The sequence below is a fragment of the Oryctolagus cuniculus genome, chromosome 19 (genome assembly GCF_964237555.1).
Source record: "Oryctolagus cuniculus chromosome 19, mOryCun1.1, whole genome shotgun sequence".
Classification (NCBI taxonomy): Eukaryota; Metazoa; Chordata; class Mammalia; order Lagomorpha; family Leporidae; genus Oryctolagus; species Oryctolagus cuniculus.
Genome location: NC_091450.1, coordinates 46,758,579 through 46,777,948, shown reverse-complemented (window position 1 = coordinate 46,777,948; position 19,370 = coordinate 46,758,579). Strand labels below are relative to the sequence as shown.

The following is a 19,370-nucleotide window of genomic DNA, read 5'->3' as shown; positions in this document are numbered from 1 at the left end:
CCCGGGACGCGCCTCGCGAGCCCCCCGCCGCGCCGCCCGGCCCCGTGCGCCGCAGGAGCGGCAGGGAGGCAGCCGGCGAGCGCGGGCCGGGCGCCCTCCCGCCGCCCGCCTGGACTCGGCCGCACTGGATGTGTGCGCGCGGCGCTGGCTCTCGGCCGCCCGAAGGCTGCTGCGACTCCGGTTCGGATTTGGTTCGCTTGCATCCGCTCTCAGACTTTGGCGAGGAAGACTCTTGGCGGACCGAGCCGGGTTGGAGTTGGGCGTTTTCTCTCCGTGCGCTTTGGTGTTTTCCCCCTGGTTTCTGATGATCACCCATCGAGAGCCCTGCCAAGGACCCAAACCATGAACTTGGGGCTGACAGGACCGCTTAACCCTTTGCGACCAGGTAATGCAGCCCCCGGGGGCGCGGCTCGCTCGCCGCCCTCGGTCGGAAGCGAGGCGGCTGGGTCGGGGGTCTTTTGTTGCGGCGGCCAGGCCCGCGGGCAGGGGTGGCAGGGGCGGGCTCCTCGCGTCTGGCGCGCCCGAGCCCCCTCCGTCCCCCTCCTCCTCCTCTCCCTGCCCCCCCCCCCCCCTCGGCGGCCCCGTCGCCGCCTTTGTACTTTCCTTCCTCGGCCGGCCGGGCTTGGCCCGGGAGCGGTGGCGCGGGGCCCGGAGCAGCGCGGTGGTGCCCGGGAGGGCCCAGGGGCCGGAGGCGAGTCCAGCGGGGCTCTGCCGGATCCGGGACCGGGCCGGGTCGAGGCCTGCGCCCGCCCGCCGCGGGCTGGGGGCCCCGGGGCGCTGCACGGCTGGCTGGTGTCCGGGGTCGGGGGTCGGGGTCCCAGTCGGCACGCGGTGCCGAGGGAAGCAAAAGGGAATCCGGGCTCGGATCGGCAGCTGGTCAAGGAAGTCGTGCTTAAGTTTCGAGAAGGTTTCTCTTCGCCTGTTCGAAAGTCCCTCTTGCAGCCGGGGCGGGGGCGGGGGGCGGCCCTCGGGGTCTGCATCCGGAGGGGATGGAGGTGGCCGGGCTCTGCGCCCAGGGCTTTCTCACTCCCTTCGCCCGCCGCGTTTCCTTTGGCTAGTCGGCTTGACTGAACTTTTCCGCAGACGCCAACTACGCCTTGCAGTGTTTTTTTTTTTTTTTTTTTTTTTTTTTTTTAATTATGAAAAGCTAAAAGAGAGCTTTGTTTCTCTGTCAATCCTCGATGCAGTCTCTCCGTGCCCTTAACGCTCCGACACCGAGCGAGGGGCAAAGAGCAAAAAAGGCCAAAGAAAGCGTCAGGTCCGCGGCGGGTCCAGGCGCCCCGCGCTCGCCTGCAGATTCGGCTCCGCGCGCCCTTCAGCCCTTCCCGATTCAACAGAAAAAGAAAAAAAAATAAATAAATAAAAATACAGGTAATAGGAGGAAATGCAGAATTTAAAAAAAATAGCGTAATGGATATGGAAACGTCCCCAAGATGAAGAGCCGAGGAGGCAGATAATTGGTACAAATATTTTGGAGGCTTAACTAGAAGGGAAGTTCATTGAGGAAAAGCAGAGGGGGATATCCGTGTGGCTTCCACTGAAGACCCTCCGCGAAGGAGCGCCTGTCCGACCCCTGACTGCGCTCTGGGCGCGCTCCTGAATCCATTATTAAGTGCAACCAAAGTCGCGGCGCCGACTCCTCTTGGGGAGTTTGAGCTTGGAGGCCTCCTGGAGCCGCCCTCTGCCCCCCGTTGCAGGCGGCGTCATTTCTAGCTTTGTGACACCTATCAGTGAATTAAAGGGCCCAGGACGCTTTTGCTAGAACACATGCTCCCAAGCCAGACCCATTTCCTCAATAACTTCACTGCTTGGCACGGTGGGAATCACATCCTCGGGTTTGCTTGGGGACGTCAGGATCACTTCACTGTCTGGTGACACTACCTTGCCGAGCCCCAGCGGAGCTGACAAAGGTGGCACTCCCGAGGAGGAAGGCCTGCGCGCCCGCAGCCTCCGAGCAGAGCTGTACCTTCCTGGTGCACACACACTCTCTGTGCAAATGCAAACTTCCCTTCCCCTGCCTATCTCTGCCTTTTGCATTGAGTGGACAGTAATTTGTTTTCCTTTCTTCGTGCCACTTAGACCTGCTTTTTTTTTTTTTTAATAAGTAATCCCTAAATGGTTGCTTCAGTTTGGTAAAATGATTTCATAAGCACTTTTTCTTTCACAAATACCAGCTTGAGTTTAATTTTTAAACCATGAATGTAACAGTTATTCTAAGAATACTTTTCTGAGGGATACTTTTTTTTTAATTGAAGAATGGTGAAATATTCATCTAGAAGTTTTTAGCTGGAAAACTCTGATTCCTAGAAATCTTAGTTAATATATCAGTATAGCGGCGCCATTGGTGTAATTTTTGGCTTTTTTAACTCAGCATTCGTTTGCCATTTCATCTATAACGCGTTTCTCCCTGCCCATGCAGCACTCTCTGTGGTTTGTTTTTTAGGAAAAGCTACTAAAATACATACTTTTATTTACTTTAGTTCAAGACATCAGGAAAGAAGGCCTTCAGTGTTTTGTTGTTGTTGTTTTAATTCCTGCAAAGTAGGAGGGAAAAAAAAAATCTATGAAGGATTTATTTTGAAACGTGTATAAATGCATGCAGTTTAATACTTGTTTGGCACATCCATTTTTTCTCTCGATCTGTTTATGTTTGGAGCCAACTCTCCAGAAGGCAGATCAGAATTAAAATAAAGAGGAACGTAGCAGTAATAAAAATACTTTGTGTCTTTCTCTATTACTTGCATTGAGGACTAGAACTCACCCCCCACCATGTGCATGGGAGTATTCCATCTTGGTCACTCTAAGGTAGAAGACTCAACTGAATATCTCCTTTGTCCCCAAAGCCATCTCCAGAGTCCGAATACGCTGTAGTTTGGATACCCCCCAACCCACTGCCTACATTTCTGTCTCCCGTATTTATTCGACATTCTATGCTTTGCTTTGTCAGGATATGCATCTCTGTGTGTATAGTGTGACAGAGAAGTGATGTCTTGCAGAGATGTCTAGCAAAAGCAGCATCAATACAGCTGAGCCATTGTAACCTGAAATGCAGAGGGACCTGCGAATTACATAGCTGGGGATACCTAATTTTTAATCTTCCAAGTTCTAGAAATATCCAGTGTTTCTGAAACATCACAGCAGTTTCCTCCAAACCGACTTTGTATTTATTCTCCACAACCTGAGTGCATCATTTGAATTGGCTTTAGCCTTGCTGTTTAAACAGGCTTATTTCCCCCTCGTGAAGCCGCTGGTGTAATTAGACAGGGTCTCTAGAAGATGGAAAGGCAACAACGCTGGAAGCAGGCATGGTGGCCGGTGTGCGGGCAGGCTCGGCAGCTCACAGCCCTGTGAACACCAAGGCTGTCCTGGTAACTGTGTGGAGCAAGGCTCTTAGGGTCATCAAATGAATCTTTGAACCAAATTGATTCTGGGAGCGCTGATCGACACTTAGCGAGGAAAAGCTTAGCACTGAATAATAGGCCTTTCTGATTTGCGAAAGAAAATTGAAAAATAGGCATGTCTTGCAAATACCCTGGAAAAAAAAAAAAAACGCCATTTCCAAAATAATGATCCGTCACCGGAATTGCAAAATGATTATGTGAATGAACTGAATTGCCTTGTGTATCATCTCCTAGAAATATGTTTTGCACAGATAATATGTCTAATAAGGACACATTTTTAAAATCAGATTTTTTTCCCCCCAGCAAATAACTGCACTGCAGGTCTTTCTCAAGCAGTCAACTAGCACCACCTTATGGATGATTTGGAGAAACTGCTGCTTGCCCTGTTAGGTTTTTTCAAAATGTAGTAAATTGATTTAAAATCCTAGTAATGACGATGATGAGGTCAGTAACGATACCTTTTCCCCTTCTTGTTTTTCAGGCTTCAGATGCTAGCTCTGAAAAACTCTTCAACACAGTTATCGTAAACAAAGGTAAGATCCTTGGTCCCTGTTCTTGCTTATTTTCACATTAGTTTCATTTTCATTGCCTAGGAAGAATGAAAAGAAAAAAGTAAAAAATGATGTGGTCTCTTTTTTTTTTTTCATTCGGCAGCTACTGTTCTAATTTGGTGTGTTTGCTGGTGACAGACTCTATGCGTTTCTGATGTGTTTAAAAAGTTTAAAGGAACACATTGCATCCTTATTTGAACTGATTGGAATGAGAAATCACTAGGATGTGTGTGATTTTAATGCAACATGGGAGGCTGTGATAGAAAAGAAGTGTTCTCAAAATGCCTTAACTTGTTACTTATCAACTCCCCAGCAGTGGGAGAACTATAAATAGCCCATACAGACTGCAGACTGTAATAACCAGTGGATGTTCAGTATCCACAGTATTGTGGCCATAAAGCAGTCCTTACTGTGCTGTGGGTTTTCTGTAAAGTTAATAAACGAGCAAGAGGGCAGAATTTAAATGTGTACTATCCCATTAATTTCTCCCAAACTGCAATAGAGAGAGAGAGAGAGAGAGGGAGAATGGCTAATGATACAGCAGGGCGTTAAGGAAAAACTTACCTTAAATCATTGCCAATAGGTTTCGGGGCAGTTTTCATTTGGAGCAGTATTGTTGGAAATAATGAAATTTCGGCAAGTCTCTAATCATTGGCCTGGAAAGCCGTATAATTTGAAAGGTGTAAATTATGCAAACTATGTACTCTTTCCACTCCAGAACCTGATTTAGAGGCTTGCTTGGTAATTGCTAAATAAAGAAGGTGTGCTTTCTTTGATGAACTCTTTCTGTGTTCCGCTGGTGGTGCTTGGGAGCTTTTGAATAGAGTTGAGCCTTCGCGAAGTGGCACTGGAGCCCGTGTCAGCCTTCCACGGTTGCCTTGGCCAGCACGTTCGCTGGCTGGTTAGGAAGACAATTTCCAAGTGCAGTTATTTTGAGCCCCCAGATTATTTTGGAATTTGAACCAACTGCAGTTTTAAATAGTACATTACGTTTAGAGTTCCCTTGAGGTGTGTGTGTGCTTACGTGACTGCTGTTGCTCCTAGAATTACTGTCATATTGCATTTTATCTGTTTATTGCATAATGGAGTATTCCAGTTTTATCTTTCGTCATATTTTTTGATGGACTGAAAGTTTGTGTAAATTTGTTACCCATAATGCTAAAAGCCCAATAAAAGATATGTGTGGTTGATGGTGTTCAGCACTCCTGGGTGGAAGAGGCGTGATTGTTTACTGCTGGTTTGGATGAGGGGCGAGGACTGGTGGACAGCGGCGTGTCCCTGTGCAGAAGGGACATGACAGGAGGGACAGGAGGTAGGACAGGTCAGCTCCCGCAGGGCTTCCGTGTCTCTGTGATTCCCCCAGGACCTCCAGCACACGTGGCTGCATCTCTCCTCGGCTAATCTGCTCCCTTCCCCCTTTCTGGGGTCAGCTGCAGCCTGGGAGGAGGCTCTGGGGCCTCCTCCGTCCTGAGAGACTCTCGAGAGCTGATGGAGAGTGAGGGCTGGCAGCAGCGCCCCTCTGCCTCCTTCCAGTGGCTTCCAGTCCAGCGTTTCCCACATTCTTATTTGTGTTTACTTACAGAGTGTGATTTGTGGCATCTATTGGATTGTGAATAGTCAGCTCCTGACAGCGGGCCTTTCTTCTGAGCTGCTTTTCTGGGGGTGATTTAGTTGCCTTGAGAGGATTAAGGTTTCTTTGTGTACACTAAAATCAACATAGGCTTTTTCTAAGCCTTGCTTGGGAAACCATACACAAATAAGCATTTTAGTTGATGGCAGATTATTCCTTTGCCCCTTATTTCCATCAAAATGGCCTTTCTTTTCTCCTCCTGAGTTTCCCCTTAATGCCTTATGCTAATTCCTGTTGGTAACATGAATGACAAGAGACTGAATCAGTGCAAATCCAGGTGCTGCAAGTAGACCGACTGGTATCCCGCACCCCCTTCCTCCCTGGAGAGAAAGAGATTAAGGGGAGGTGGTGAGGAGGGGGGGAAGCATCAGGGCAGTTTTGTTAAGGGGATTAGTATTCAAACTGCTAAATATCAGGAAAACAACTTCAAAAAGAGATTCATTGTGTAGCGATAATGTCAATAATTGCTTGGAGACAGGTGCACAGAGTCTCTCGTTCTGTGCTCCCGGTTTGGGGTCTGTTTTTACTCCAGGTAGTGGCGGTATTTACTAGATGGATGGTTGACAAGGCCTCCAAGGAACTGTCAGCTTCTTGCACATCAAGTTCAAGTTCTGCAAAGCAGCCTGTCTGCCCGAAAGTCAGGCCTCCTGTCTTTGTCCAGTATCTTTAGCCAAGAGCAAAGGAAAGCATTGTAAGAAAGGGCGAATTTACACCAGGTAACAAACACTACTGGGAAAATCCTCAAAGCCTCTGCCGATTGAACAGTCTAACGAGAGTGCAGGGGGAGCTGACAGGCAGACCCCTCGAAGCCACAGGCACCTCTCCCTCTGAGGGGTCTGGCCGTGCTCTGGCCCTGGAGAAGCGTGGCTCTAAGCTGCTGGCGAGATTAGGCTGCTGAGCCTGGTGGTGGGCAGATCTGGTCCATAAAATTTCACTGTGGGAGGGCAGTGCTAATCTCACAAGCTGCTTGTGGTAGGGGCTGCTGGGGGCAGCTTTGATGTTGGGCTGTGCACTGTGGCGATGAAGCTCTGGGCTGAAGCCGCAGGGGCCGTGGCTCAAGTCCCATCAGCCCGCTCATGAGCTTGAACAAGTCATTTAGCCTCTTTAGGTCAAAATTTTCAATCATAACAAACCCTAGTCCTGGGCCAACATGTCTGGCGGGAATAAACCAATTAATTGGAAAGGAGCAGGAGTTGAAACAGAGTGGATACAATGGATATATTTTTGTATCACTTTTGCCCATTGATTTTTTTTTTTTTAATTTCAACTTCCCCCTGTGTTGTAGAGTCTGTCCGGTTTATAATAGAGAACCTGGAAGATTTTTGTGTTGAGATGTTCCGGATGCCTGCTTTCTTCTGGTGCCTTTTATGTCCTGTCTTAAAACAAGTTAATCAAACTGCACACATTAACGTGTGCAGCCAACATGCCCAATGAGAGCGGAGCATTTCGGGAGCCTCCAGACCCCGGGGCTTGGTGCTATAGACATAAAAAATAGTTTAACTTTAATCAAGGTCATGGTTGCCTTGTTTAATCTTTATGTGTTTAAATGTTTACAGGATGTTCATGTGAATTTTATGAATCCTTCTGTCTTTGTGACTCAACCATCTGCCAAAGAAAAAATTAATTTTCCCAGTGAGACAGAGAGAGACTGAGTTGTTGTCCCTATTAAGCTGGTTGGGCTGCTGTTGAAGCAACAGGCTGTGTCCCCCAGATTCGAGAGTGTTGATCCTTATAACCAACTTGGCCGTCAGCTCCACAGGGCCGGTATTTGCCTTTGAGACCTACTCCAGGTCCTCCTCTTGGCCGTTAGCCACTTTGATGTGTGGACAGAAGTGCAGGTAATGAGTGCTTCTTTGCTGCCCCCACTCATCCTGCCAAGATAATTCATCTCTTTAAAAAAAAAAATCTGAGCTTGCTCCAGAGCTGAGCTGTTGAGAAGGAAAGAAGAGAATCCCTCTCTAGGAGGAAAAGAACCGGGTCTGGTGTTTTGTAGCTCCATGATCTGGGTTTGGGGGGGGGAGGGGGCGGGACAAAGCCCTCTGTCCCTGCCCCCTTTTGCCTCCAAAGCCTGTCCCTCAAGAGTCATCTTGTGACCAGGGCAAATTCTAGGGAGTGGAGGTAAAGGGAGGAGCCAGCAGAGGTCTAATACTCTGTGACTGACCATCTCAACCCCTCTCTCTCCTTCACCTTCCACCGGGCTCGCGTTAGAAAGTGGGCATCTACGAAGAGCTGGGGTTGGGGAATCATCCAGGTAGGAGTGAGGCCCTGGGGTCCACTCCCCCCAAGTGTCTACTGGAATGTGACACATAACAGAGTAACTGCCCGCCTTGAGGCAGGAGCTGCCCCGCCCCTGTCAGTGGGGAAGGTGAGGAATTGTGGACACTCCACTCGCTCACCCTGGGGAGCGCCACGCGGGACACCCAGGCCACCCTGTGCTCTCTGCCCCAGGACTGCTTTTTCTCTGCCAGTGGAGCACACTAGTTGATTATGTGTTGAGGATTTCCCAGTGGGACAGAGATGGGGGTGGGGCCTTCAGGTGTAGCAGGGCCTTTGAGAACTTGCTGGCAGTCAGATTCAGTCAGCATTGCAGAAAGACCTGGCTAAAAAAATTGCCTGACCAGCTCTCTGCTGTGGCCAGGGAGTGCAGTGGAGGATGGCCCAGGTACTTGGGCCCTGCACCCCATGGGAGACCAGGAGAAGTACCTGGCTCCTGCCATCGGATCAGCGCGGTGCGCCAGCCGCAGTGCGCTGACCACGGAGGCCATTGGAGGGTGAACCAACGGCAAGGGAAGACCTTTCTCTCTGTCTCTCTCTCACTGTCCACTCTGCCTGTCAAAAAAAAAAAAAAAAAAAAATTGCCTGAGCTCTGAGGAGGCAGGGAGACCAACAAGTTACCCAGAGATACTGCTGGTTTAGTAATGAGCACCCTAACACATTCTCCAAGAACAAAGACATCCCTCATCCCTTAACATTTGGCGAGACTTACAGTAGCACCAAGGCCACCACTGGCTTTTGGGAAAAGTGCCTTCCCTAAGATAACTGTGCATGAAAATAAAGCAGTTGACTCTGGAGTAACTTTCTTTAAGGAGAAAAAACAAGTTGGGACCAGGTTGTGGAGCAGGTAAAAGCACCCGCCTGTGACACAGGCATCCCATATGGGTGGCAATTCGAGTCCTGGCTGCTCCACTTCTAGTCCAGCTCCCTGCTAATGGCCCCGGGGGAAAGCAGCAAAGGTCCTGGATGAAGCTCTTGGCTTCGGCCTGGCTCAACCCTGGCTGTTGCGGCCATCTGGAGAGTAAACCAGTGGATGGAAGATCTTTCTCTCCATCTCTCTCTCTCTCTCTCTCTCTCTCTCTCTCTCTCTCTCTCTCTCTCTATCTCATCTCTATCTCATCTGTATCTCCATCTCCCCATCTTATCTCTATCTCTATCTCATCTTTATCTCCATCTCTGTCTATGTCTATCTCTATCTCTCTATCTCTTTACGGCCAGCCATCTGGAGAGTGAACCAGTGGATGGAAGATCTCTCACTCTTTCTCTACATCTCTCTCTCTCTCTCTATCAATCTCTATCTCTCTGTGTCTGTAACTCTGACTTCCAAATGAATAAATAATTTTTTTAAAAAAAGTTGTTTTGGAGTTTAAAACCCTTTTATAATGAGCATGAAGAGCCCATTTCACAATCCCATGTAGGGTCTGGGGTTTAGCTGTCCAGAGACCCTACTCGAAATCCGTTCCATGTGTGCACGAGGAGAAACGGAGCCAGTGCCGGCTTCTGTGAGCGGCCTGTTTTGGCTATGTCCTAAATCCTAGATGAAGGAACAGCCGACTGTCACTCCTTTGTTTTTCTTTCCAAGGACTTTCTTGTATTTCAGAGCCTTTCCCTGGGCTGTAGGAGATAGAGATGTCTGCGGCGTGCAGAATTAACTAGTATTGAAAGGGTAATTGGTGCTTGATGTGAGACAAAGGAGTTATGAGGAGTTCAGTTCCTCCTCCTACCCATAGGGCAGATAGCAGGCAATCAGCTCCTTTTGTCATGGAAATTGACCTTCCTATAGAGGCTGACACTGACATACAGAATTTGTTGTATAGAATTATTCCTTGAGGATTCTTAGAAACAGATGCCTCGTACTGGTAGTGTGAATCCTCCAGCAAGGGTCTAAAAATATTCCACACTGTGAGAAAGCATTTCTCTCCAGATAGTTTTCCAATGCCTACTACCTTTTTTTTTTCCCCCTGAACTTATGGATGCCCAGGGTGAAGTCCCCAGCATTTGACGTGATCTTGACGGTGCCTTTGGTAGAGCCCCTCGCAGTAAGGCGGCAGCCCAGAGCCGCAGGTCCTCCGGGGTGCCCTGTGACCGCCTGGGAGTCGATTACAGTGTAACAGATTCCTTTCTGTTAGTCAGATGTTCAAACACCACTCTGTTTACTTTAGAGCCCACTAGAAAGCCCTCTGCTTACTTTATGGGGTGATTACCGCCATCCTCCGAAAGAATTGTCTCCGTACTTGGCAATATTGGCCAAAAAAAGCTGGAATGTTCAAGAGACTTTCTCCCATCTATTCACACGTAGTGTTTTGTGTAGCCAATGGGATAGCATTTGGTTGTCCCAGAGACTAGTAGGCAGCCTAGACAGTTGGAATTAATAAAACCACCACTACCACCACCAACCACCGGGCAGATCCATCCCGAAGGGTCCCTGGTGAGAACAGCTAAGTGGCAGAGGACTGCCTTCCTGGTAACACTTTCAAGTGCACGAGGTCACCCCAGACATGGAGGTTCCGTGTCGCAGGAAGCCTGTGGCTATCCCGTGGCCTCTGGATTATTTCTGGTTTCTGACAACTGCCGAAAAATGTTGTTTTCTCTGAAACTGTATGTTTATTTAACTAGGTTTCTTTTTGCTTCACAATCTGGATTCCATTCAGTCAGTTACCACTCCAATTAACTAACAATTATTTAACATTAACAGTAATTACAGACGCCAGTTAAGCGCCTACAGATGTCAACTGTTAGCTTTGTACCTAATCACTCAATGAAATGGAGAAAGTTCAACAAACATCAATTAGCCAAGCAATTAGTATGAGTTAGGAAAGAGCATGTTATCATGTGTGAGCTGATTCAATTTATTTTATTTTGGCAGTAAAACACACACAGGCAAGCGGCAATAAGTTCCGCAGATAAGATAAAACTCTATTGTTTTGCAGCTTACATAAGAATTCTTTCCTTCCCTGTGCATAAGTCAAATACACTCTTGCCTGGAATTTGTTTAACAAACAAAATTCGTCTCAATTACTCAGAAAGCCCAGCAATGCTCCATCTCAGGAAGCAACTTCAGTGAATTACAAGTCTGGTGAATATACTGTGTAAAGAAATGCCAGACAACCTCAGTGGAGAAAATGATTGATTCCCACTCGAGTCATCCGCGCTGTGCCTTTCGGATTTTTACCGGTTTATTCCTGAACCTATGGTCGAGCGAGTGCGACTGTGATTTTATTAATTTCATGGTGCCTGAACTTTTGCTCAGCTTGTCTTTCATTTAGCCTGCAGCTAACATCAAAGTATTTTACCTACTTGCCCAGCCTGTGCTTTCAAACATGAGAAGCGGCTCTCTAGTCAGGATCCACCTCGTGGATTCGCCAGGGAAATTTCTGGGCCTGAATTTAGAGGTTCTGGACCACTCAACAGTGTGTCCTCTGTCTCCCTCAACCCAGAGACTTCTGTCTGCTGGCTGAGCTGGCGGGCCCTTGCTGGGAGAGTATAGTCTAAGATCTCATGGTATCAAGCTACTCATAAATTGGTGTTGGACATGCATTTTACTTCGAGGGGGAAGCTGGCCATTAAGAGGCAACACCACTGCCTTTCCTCCTAGAGATAGCTTCTCCCCGACCCCTGAAGTCCGTGGATGGGAGTGGAAGAAGCTGATCTCTAGGGGGTGTTCTGCCAGGTCTCTGTGGGTCTTGTGTGCAGAATTTTCCGCTTGAACAAACCACTTGATATGAACTGAACGCAAGAGTTGGAAAAAAGGAGGTTCTGCCAGAGGTGTGGCTCCCTTGAGAGCCGCCACATCCCATGGGCTTTCTGTTGAAAACCACTGACCATTTTATAGCTGTGCACCTGTAAGGCTGGTTCTGCTGAGATGTTGTGACTCTTACACATCAGTGAATAGGGTCTCTGTTAGTCTGCTTTTGCTCATGCTGCTGCAATGGTGGAATCGTTCAGCGGCTGTGCTCAGGGCCAGCTGTGGGTCAGCTGTGGCTTTCATCTGTGTTCTGGGACCCCAACTAAAGGAGCAGCCCCTGGTGGTGGTTATCTTGAGAGATGGCAAGCAGCAGAGACAGAACCACAGAATGCCTCTTCAAGGTGCAGCTGCCATGTGTGTGGTGTTTCCAGCCATCTCATTGGCCAGAGCGAGTCACATGACCAAGGACCCCCCCCCCCCCCCCGTGGAGTGAGAGGTAAACTCCTCCCACAGGGAAGAGAAGAGAGATTCACAGGGATGGGCATGGGAGACTGGGTTGGAGTACCTGGCTCCTAGCTTCAGCCTGCTGTTGGGGCCATTTGGAGAGTGAACCAGTAGATGAAAATCTTTCTCTCCCTCTCTCTCTCTCTTTCCCTCCTCTTTCTGTTATTTAGTTTATCAAATAAATATATCTTTAAAAATTGAAAGAAAGAAGGGAAAGCAAATGCCACACAAGTGTTGCGGTCTGCCACTGTCTGTTGTGTCAAGTCCTTCTTATTGTGTGAATGCAACCGAAGAGAGGGCGGTCAGTACAGCCTTGGAGATGAAATCAGTAGGCTGTTGGGTTACTGACCTGTTCTCGCAATGTTAGAGCAGGTAGGTCATCAAGAAAACAATGGTTTCCGTGTTATTTACCTGGTGTAGCCTATTTAGCTGCTCTGAAAGGCAGGAATGATTTCCAGGATCTGCAGAGTGATTGTTGGGCCGGTCAAATGTTTAGGTTTGCATAATTCATCAGGATGCGTGATCACCAGAGGACCCCAAACAACGCAAAGGATGCAGTTACTTAGTAGTTACTTACAGTACTTACTTACTTAGCAGTTACTAAGTAGCAGTTACTTAGGATGTGGGCTTTCATGGTGTAGTGGGTAAAACTGCCTCCTGCTATGGCAGCTTCCAATATGGGCACCAGTTCAGGGCCTGGCTGCTTCGCTCCCTGCTAATGGCCTAGGAAAGCAGCAGAAGATGGCTCAAGTGCTTGGGCCACTGCCACCCATGTAGGAGACCCAGATGAAGCTCAAGGCTCCTGACTTCAGCCTGGGTCAGCCCTGGCTGTTGGGACCACTTGGGGAGTGAACCAGCAGATGGAAGACCTCTTTTCTGTAACTCTGACTTTCAAATAAATAAATCTTTTAAAAAAAAGAATGTGGTAGGCTGGCGCCGTGGCTCAATAGGCTAATCCTCCACCTAGCGGCGCCGGCACACCGGGTTCTAGTCCCGGTCAGGGCGCCGGATTCTTTCCCGGTTGCCCCTCTTCAAGGCCAGCTCTCTGCTGTGGCCAGGGAGTGCAGTGGAGGATGGCCCAAGTGCTTGGGCCCTGCACCCCATGGGAGACCAGGAGAAGCACCTGGCTCCCGGCTTCGGATCAGCGCCAGCCGTGGCGGCCATTGGAGGGTGAACCAACGGCAAAAGGAAGACCTTTCTCTCTGTCTCTCTCTCTCACTATGCACTCTGCCTGTCAAAAAAAAAAAAAAAAAAAAAAGAATGTGGGCTTCAGATTTGAGGTTCACACAAGCCTGGTGTTGAAGCCCAGCTCCACCAGTTAGGAGCTGTAGAACTTGAGGCCATTTAAAACATCTTAGCACCAGTGTTTCCCTCCTGTAAAATGGGAGGAATCAAACCCATTTCATAGAATTGCTGTTGATGATTAAATGACATCATGGATCTAAAGCCCTTAGGCGTCTTGTACCATATTTTGATCTGTTTATGCACTAGACTAAGTGTTTTACATATATTTTATCATTTCATTTTCATAGCTACTTAATAAAAATATTATTCATTTGCTTGAAAGGCAGAGAGAGAGAGAGCTTCCATTCACTGGTTTATTTCCCAAATACCTACAACAGTCAGCATTATAGACCAGGCAGAAGCCAGGAGCTTGGATTTCAATCTGGGTCTCCCACAAAGGCAACAGGGATGCAGCTACTTGGGCTATCATCTGCTGCCTTTCCGGGAGCATTAGCAGGAAGCTGGGTAACAAGTGGAGTAGCCGGGACTCAAACTGGCACGACAATGCAGGATGTGGGGGTCCCAAGTGGTAACTTAACCAGCAGCACCACAGTGCCCACCCCTGCAACTCTTTTATTTAGAAAATAATTTAGAAATGGCATCTTCAGGGCCGGTGCCACGGCTCACTTGGCTAATCCTCTGCCTGCGGCACCGGCACACCGGGTTCTAGTCCCGGTTGGGACGCCGTATTCTGTCCCGGTTGCTCCTCTTCCAGTCCAGCTCTCTGCTGTGGCCCGGGAAGGCAGTAGCCCTGCACCCGCATGGGAGACCAGGGGGAAGCACCTGACTCCTGGCTTTGGATCAGCGCAGTGCGCCGGCCGTAGCAACCATTTGGAGGGTGAACCAATTGGAAGGAAGACCTTTCTCTCTGTCTCTCTCTCTCTAACTCTGTCAAAAAAATGAAAAGAAAAAAATAAAAAGAAATGGCATCTTCACCTGAGAGAGAATCTTCACTAGATGGCATCTTCACTAGAGAGAGTGAAGCTAAATTCGAGAAAAATACATGAGAAAACTGCATGCAATTTAAGATTATTTCACAGCAGAATAAACAGCTTTTAATTCTGTTTTTCTGTGAACTTTTTGAAGGGCCTTCATATAAATAGGTACATTTATTGAGTACTTGTGTTTTGCAAAAAAAAAAAAAAAAAAGTCACTTTGTATATAATTCATGAATGAGGCTGAGAAAGATTAAGTAAATTGCCCAAGATCACACAGCTGGTAATGTGGTGCAGTCTCTCTAAGGCATGCGCTCATAACCTCTGGACTGTGAAAAAAAAAAAAAAAGAGGAAGAAGAAGAAAGGGCCCTGCCCTTGCTGAAGGCAGAAACAGACAGGATAATACTAGCACTGGGGGAACCGGGTGCTACAGGAGGATGCTGTTGAGGTCCTCCCTGGTTCTTTTGTCCCCCAAGGTATTGTACGCCTCCTGGCTCTTGGTAGGGACTCTGCCTTGGTGGTGGAGGGTTAACGGATCGGGTGTGGCCAAAATGCTCCCTTGATTCTCCTATTTCCTCGCCTACTCCCAAGACCACATTTCTCCCCCTGCTTCTCCTCTCCGTGCCCATTCATTCCCATGCCTCTGAGTGAACCGATCTCTACTTTCTGGCCGGATTTCAGGAGCAGGGACCTGGGATTGCCAAGCAGGGACATTGCCCTAGCCACCTCTGTGCTGGGGGTGGGGAGTGCTCTGAGAGGGAGTGGCATTCTTTCTGTGACCCTCGTAAACCTTGTCGTACAAAGGAGGAGGCTGAGAGCACATCATGGCTTTTTCTGAGAGTCCTTTTCAAGAGAGAGATGTCTCAAGTGCGCCCGTTAATAGACTGATGTAGGAGGCGGTTATATTTGGATGCCTTTAAAAGCCACTTGGAAAACATTTTCCCCTCCTTATCTATCACCTTTCACATCTCTCAGCAGAGTAACACTGAAACCTAATTTTAGCCAAGATTACATCATTTTCTCATTATCTGCAGCCAGGGAAGGTTTTTCCACAGTAAAGCTCTACACCCCCTCCCCCTACCCCTGCCCCGAAAGCCCAGTGCCTCCAGGACCCCCTGAGCTGCTCTGGTTGGGCTTCTGTTTCCATACACTTGGGTTTGACAAGGAGTTTTCTCCTGAAGTCAGACTTGTCAGCTGTTAAATCAATGGTGTCAGTGGTTATCCCATTTATGCCTTCATTTGGCTTTGCAGGGAAGATGTATTGAAATTACTTCTTTCATTCAGCCGATGATTGGGCACCAAGCACATAGCAGGCTCTGGAGACACCAGAGTGAAGGGACAGGCCTAGGACCAGAGGAGTTTGTTTGTTTGTTTGTTTTATTTTATTTGAAAGGCAGAGAGAGGTCTTCTCTTTGCCTGTTCACTCTCCCAATGTCCGTAGCAGTCAGGGCTGGAACGGGCCAAAGCTGGGAGCCTAGAACCCCATCCAGGTCTCCCACATGGGTGGCCAGGACCCAAGCACTTGAGCCCCCACTGTTGTCTCCCAAGGTGCACTTTGGCAGGAAGCTGCAGTCCCAAGCAGAGCCAGGACTCGAACCCAGGCACTTGGATATGGAATGCAGGACTAACTGCTGCGCCACATGCCTGCCCTGATTAATGTATTTTAAAACACAAAAAGGGATTTTTTTTTTTAAAGCATTGTAGTGGCAAAGAAATCCTTGCTACTTTTTTTCTTGAAATGCGGAGGAAACGCTGAGGTACAGTGAGCCCTCCAGGGTGGGCAGAGCTGAAGTAGCCTGTCCTCAGTAGCCTACAGATTGTCACCCGCTCGGAGAGCTGCTGACGCTGCGGCCAGGGCTCCCTAGTAGGCTAAAGCCTAGCCCTTCGTGTGTTCCGTTGTGAAGATGGACGCAGTTAAACTGTTTCATTAAGCTCTTGTGAAAACGTCTGTGTGTTGGATAGCTATAGAGCTTCCCTTTTTTTTTTTTTCCCTCTTGTTTCTTCAATCCAATTTTTCACTTTAATTCTCTCCTGGTTGGCATACTACAAGGAGTTCGTAGGACAGAAGACCCAGGCCCAAGTCTGAGCAAGGGTCAGAGAGTCCATCTGGATGTAAAGACCAAAGTTCGTGTTAGAATGTTCTTGGCCCTAGGCCGGCGCCGCGGCTCACTAGGCTAATCCTCCGCCTAGCGGCGCAGGCACACCGGGTTCTAGTCCCAGTCGGGGCGCCGGATTCTGTCCTGGTTGCCCCTCTTCCAGGCCAGCCCTCTGCTGTGGCCAGGGAGTGCAGTGGAGGATGGCATTTCCAATCCAGCTTCCTGCCAGTGTGCACCCTGGGAGGCAGCAGGTGATGGTTTAAGTACTTGGGTCCCTGTCACCCACATGGAAGACCCAGACAGAGTTCCTGGCTCCCGGTTTCAGCCTACCCCTGCCCAGCCCTGGTTGTTACAGGCATTTGGTGGTGGTAGGGAATAAACCTGCAGATGGAAGATTTCTCTGTGCCACTCTGCCTTCCAGATAATAAATAAATGTTTATAAAGAATGTTCTTGGCCGTGTCAGAGCCTGAAGCTTCTGCCGAGGGCACATGTTTTCCTGCGCTGGGAAGGAGTGGTGCCTTGTACAAAGAGCATGACTTCAATCCTGAACTTGTGAGAACTTGTGGGGGAGATGAAGCCTCTGGCCTTTGCAGGAGAGATTGCATCGCTGTAAGAAAGATCTCAGAGGGGAGACGGGGTTGAGCCCAAGGCGTGAGGGAGAAGTGAGCTGCTACAATTTGAATGAGTACCAGCTATTAGGTATTAACCTATATAATAACAGAATAACAGAGACTCCTGCTCCTCTGCCTGCCTGCATCTTGGGTGGTGGTAGAACACCAGTTTTATCTTCTCAGTGAATGTTTATAAAACCCCAGGGTTTATAAAAGTGCTGTGGTGCCAGTGCCCTTGTACTTGACTTCTCCGGTAGAATGGCTCTGACTTCTGCCATTCCTAGACAGGGATTGCAACAGGTTAGCTGCAGGTGAGGGCCGGCGCCGGATGCCAGCGAGAGTCCCTGCCTGGGAGCACCTGAGGGACAGCCGCCAGGTGGCTTCCTTTTCCGTGAGAGGTCTCATTCCAGCACTGTGCCTTGAAGTGTGGGCGGGCGTGAGCCCTTCCAGATAAGGGGGAGGAGCCTGCACCTCCCATGCGCCCTGAGCTCTGATGCTTCCAATGTGCAACCTGCAACTTGTCGACTGGAGCAGCCTTGCTTCCTGCAGAAGTCACGCCGACTATATTCTCTGAATACCACGTTTGTTGTTTGTTGGATTTTGCATCATTCAGTCTTCTCGTGTCCGTTGGGTAAAAGTTGGACAATAAAAAGAAATCCTGAGGGCCGGCACTGTGGCATAGCGGGTGAAACCGCCATCTGCAGTGCCGGCATCCCATATGGGCGCCGGTTTGGAGTCCTGGCTGCTCCACTTCCGATCCAGCTCTCTGCTGTGCCCTGGAAAAGCAGTGGAAGATAGCTTGAGTCCTTGGGCCCCTGCACCCTCGTGGGAGACCCAGAAGAAGCTCCTGGCTCCTGGGTTTGGATCCGTTCAGCTCCAGCCATTGCAGCCAATTGGGGAGTGAACCAACAGATGGAAGACCTCCCTCTTTCTCTCCCTCCCCCCCCCTCTCTCTCTGCCTCTCCTTCTCTCTTCTGTGTAATTCTGACTTTCAAATAAATAAATAAATCTTTTAAAAAAAATCCTGCTTGGAGTGTCTTGACTACCCCAAAGGTGACAGAAACTGAAGTTGTGAATGCGTTTGAGTAGGAGCTGGGTTGAATCTTGTTGCTGCCCAGCCCCCGCGTGGTGTTCTGTGGAGAAGCCCAGAGGTGCGGGCTGCCTCTTTTCCTTGATGAGACTGAGAACTGTACCAAGAACGTCTCGGACGTTGCCAGGAGGACCTTAGGAGCAGGGGCTGCTGCTGCTGCTGTGCGCATCAGTGGGATATTAAATTAAAAACTAAATGATTTTGTTAAAGATTTATTTGAAAGTCAAAGTTACACAGAGAGAGGAGAGGCAGAGAGAGAGGTCTTCCATCTGCTGGTTCACTCCCCAGTTGGCCGCAATGGCCAGAGCTGCACCAATCCGAAGCCAGGAGCTTCTTTTGGGTCTCCAATGTGGGTGCAGGGACCCAAACACTTGGGCCATCTTCTACTGCTTTCCCAGACCATAGCAGAGAGCTGGATTGGAAGTAGCGCTGCCAGGTCTCGAATCGGCACCCATATGGGATGCTGGCGCTTCAGGCCAGGGTGTTAACCCGCTGCGCCACAGCACTGGCCCTAAATGTGGTTTTGTTTTTTGCATCTGGTTCTCAGAGCCACATTGCCTGGTGTAATGGCCTCTTCCCAAGATGTTAGACATCAGATCAATGCGATTACTACTCCCCTGGGAAGGGGACGCTCCTGACTTACATGGGTACCGTGGGGATAACCACCAGCAGGGGATGGCTTAGTGTGTCTGCCCTGGCCCGTGCCTGTGAGAAACTGATACCCTCCCCGATGACGTGTTACCTGCTGGGCCAGAGCACACCTTTGGGTCAGGCTGAGGCCCGTGCAAGCCTTCTTCCTCCTCCTGGAACTTCAAGATGAGGCAAGACCCTTCTTACACCTCCCCCTCCTTAGTAGCTCCAGGACAAACTTGAAAACTGCCTACTCTAAGGTTTTTTTTTTTTTTTTCCCTTGGCATTTTAAAAGTTAAGGCCGACTTTCTGAGCCTTCTCAGCATCCTGCCAGGTATCTTATCTTATTCAAATATCCTAATTGCTACTCGGGCTCCTAGCTGCACATCATCCTAGCACCTAACTGACAAAATAGACCTTCACCTGAGGGCCTCATTATGCTTTCTGCCTGTGCATCAGGCCAAAAATACCTCCACAATACCTGCTCGACACCCCGGGCTTCCAAGTGACAAACAAATAATTGGGTGAAACAAACCCCGGGTGCCGAGCAGCTGCCATCGGTGTCGGAGCACAGAAGAGTCCCCAGCAGTAACAGCCACGGCGCAGGCTGGTTCGTGTCAGAGCACATCTTTGAACAGTGGGGTGTGCTGACACGAGAGAATGACAGCTTTGGAAAT

The 19,370-nt window shown here is 49.1% G+C and overlaps 1 protein-coding gene across 9 annotated transcripts in view; it reads left to right on the top strand.

Moving 5' to 3' along the window:
* Positions 1-19,370, top strand: part of AUTS2 (activator of transcription and developmental regulator AUTS2) — a 1,249,738-nt gene that overhangs the window by 1,145,729 nt on the left and 84,639 nt on the right. For all 9 annotated transcript variants that reach the window (XM_051847919.2, XM_051847927.2, XM_051847923.2 and 6 more), the window contains one exon: positions 3,883-3,934. In XM_051847919.2, coding sequence (XP_051703879.1) covers positions 3,883-3,934 — 52 coding nt within the window. The remainder of the gene's footprint in view (positions 1-3,882; positions 3,935-19,370) is intronic.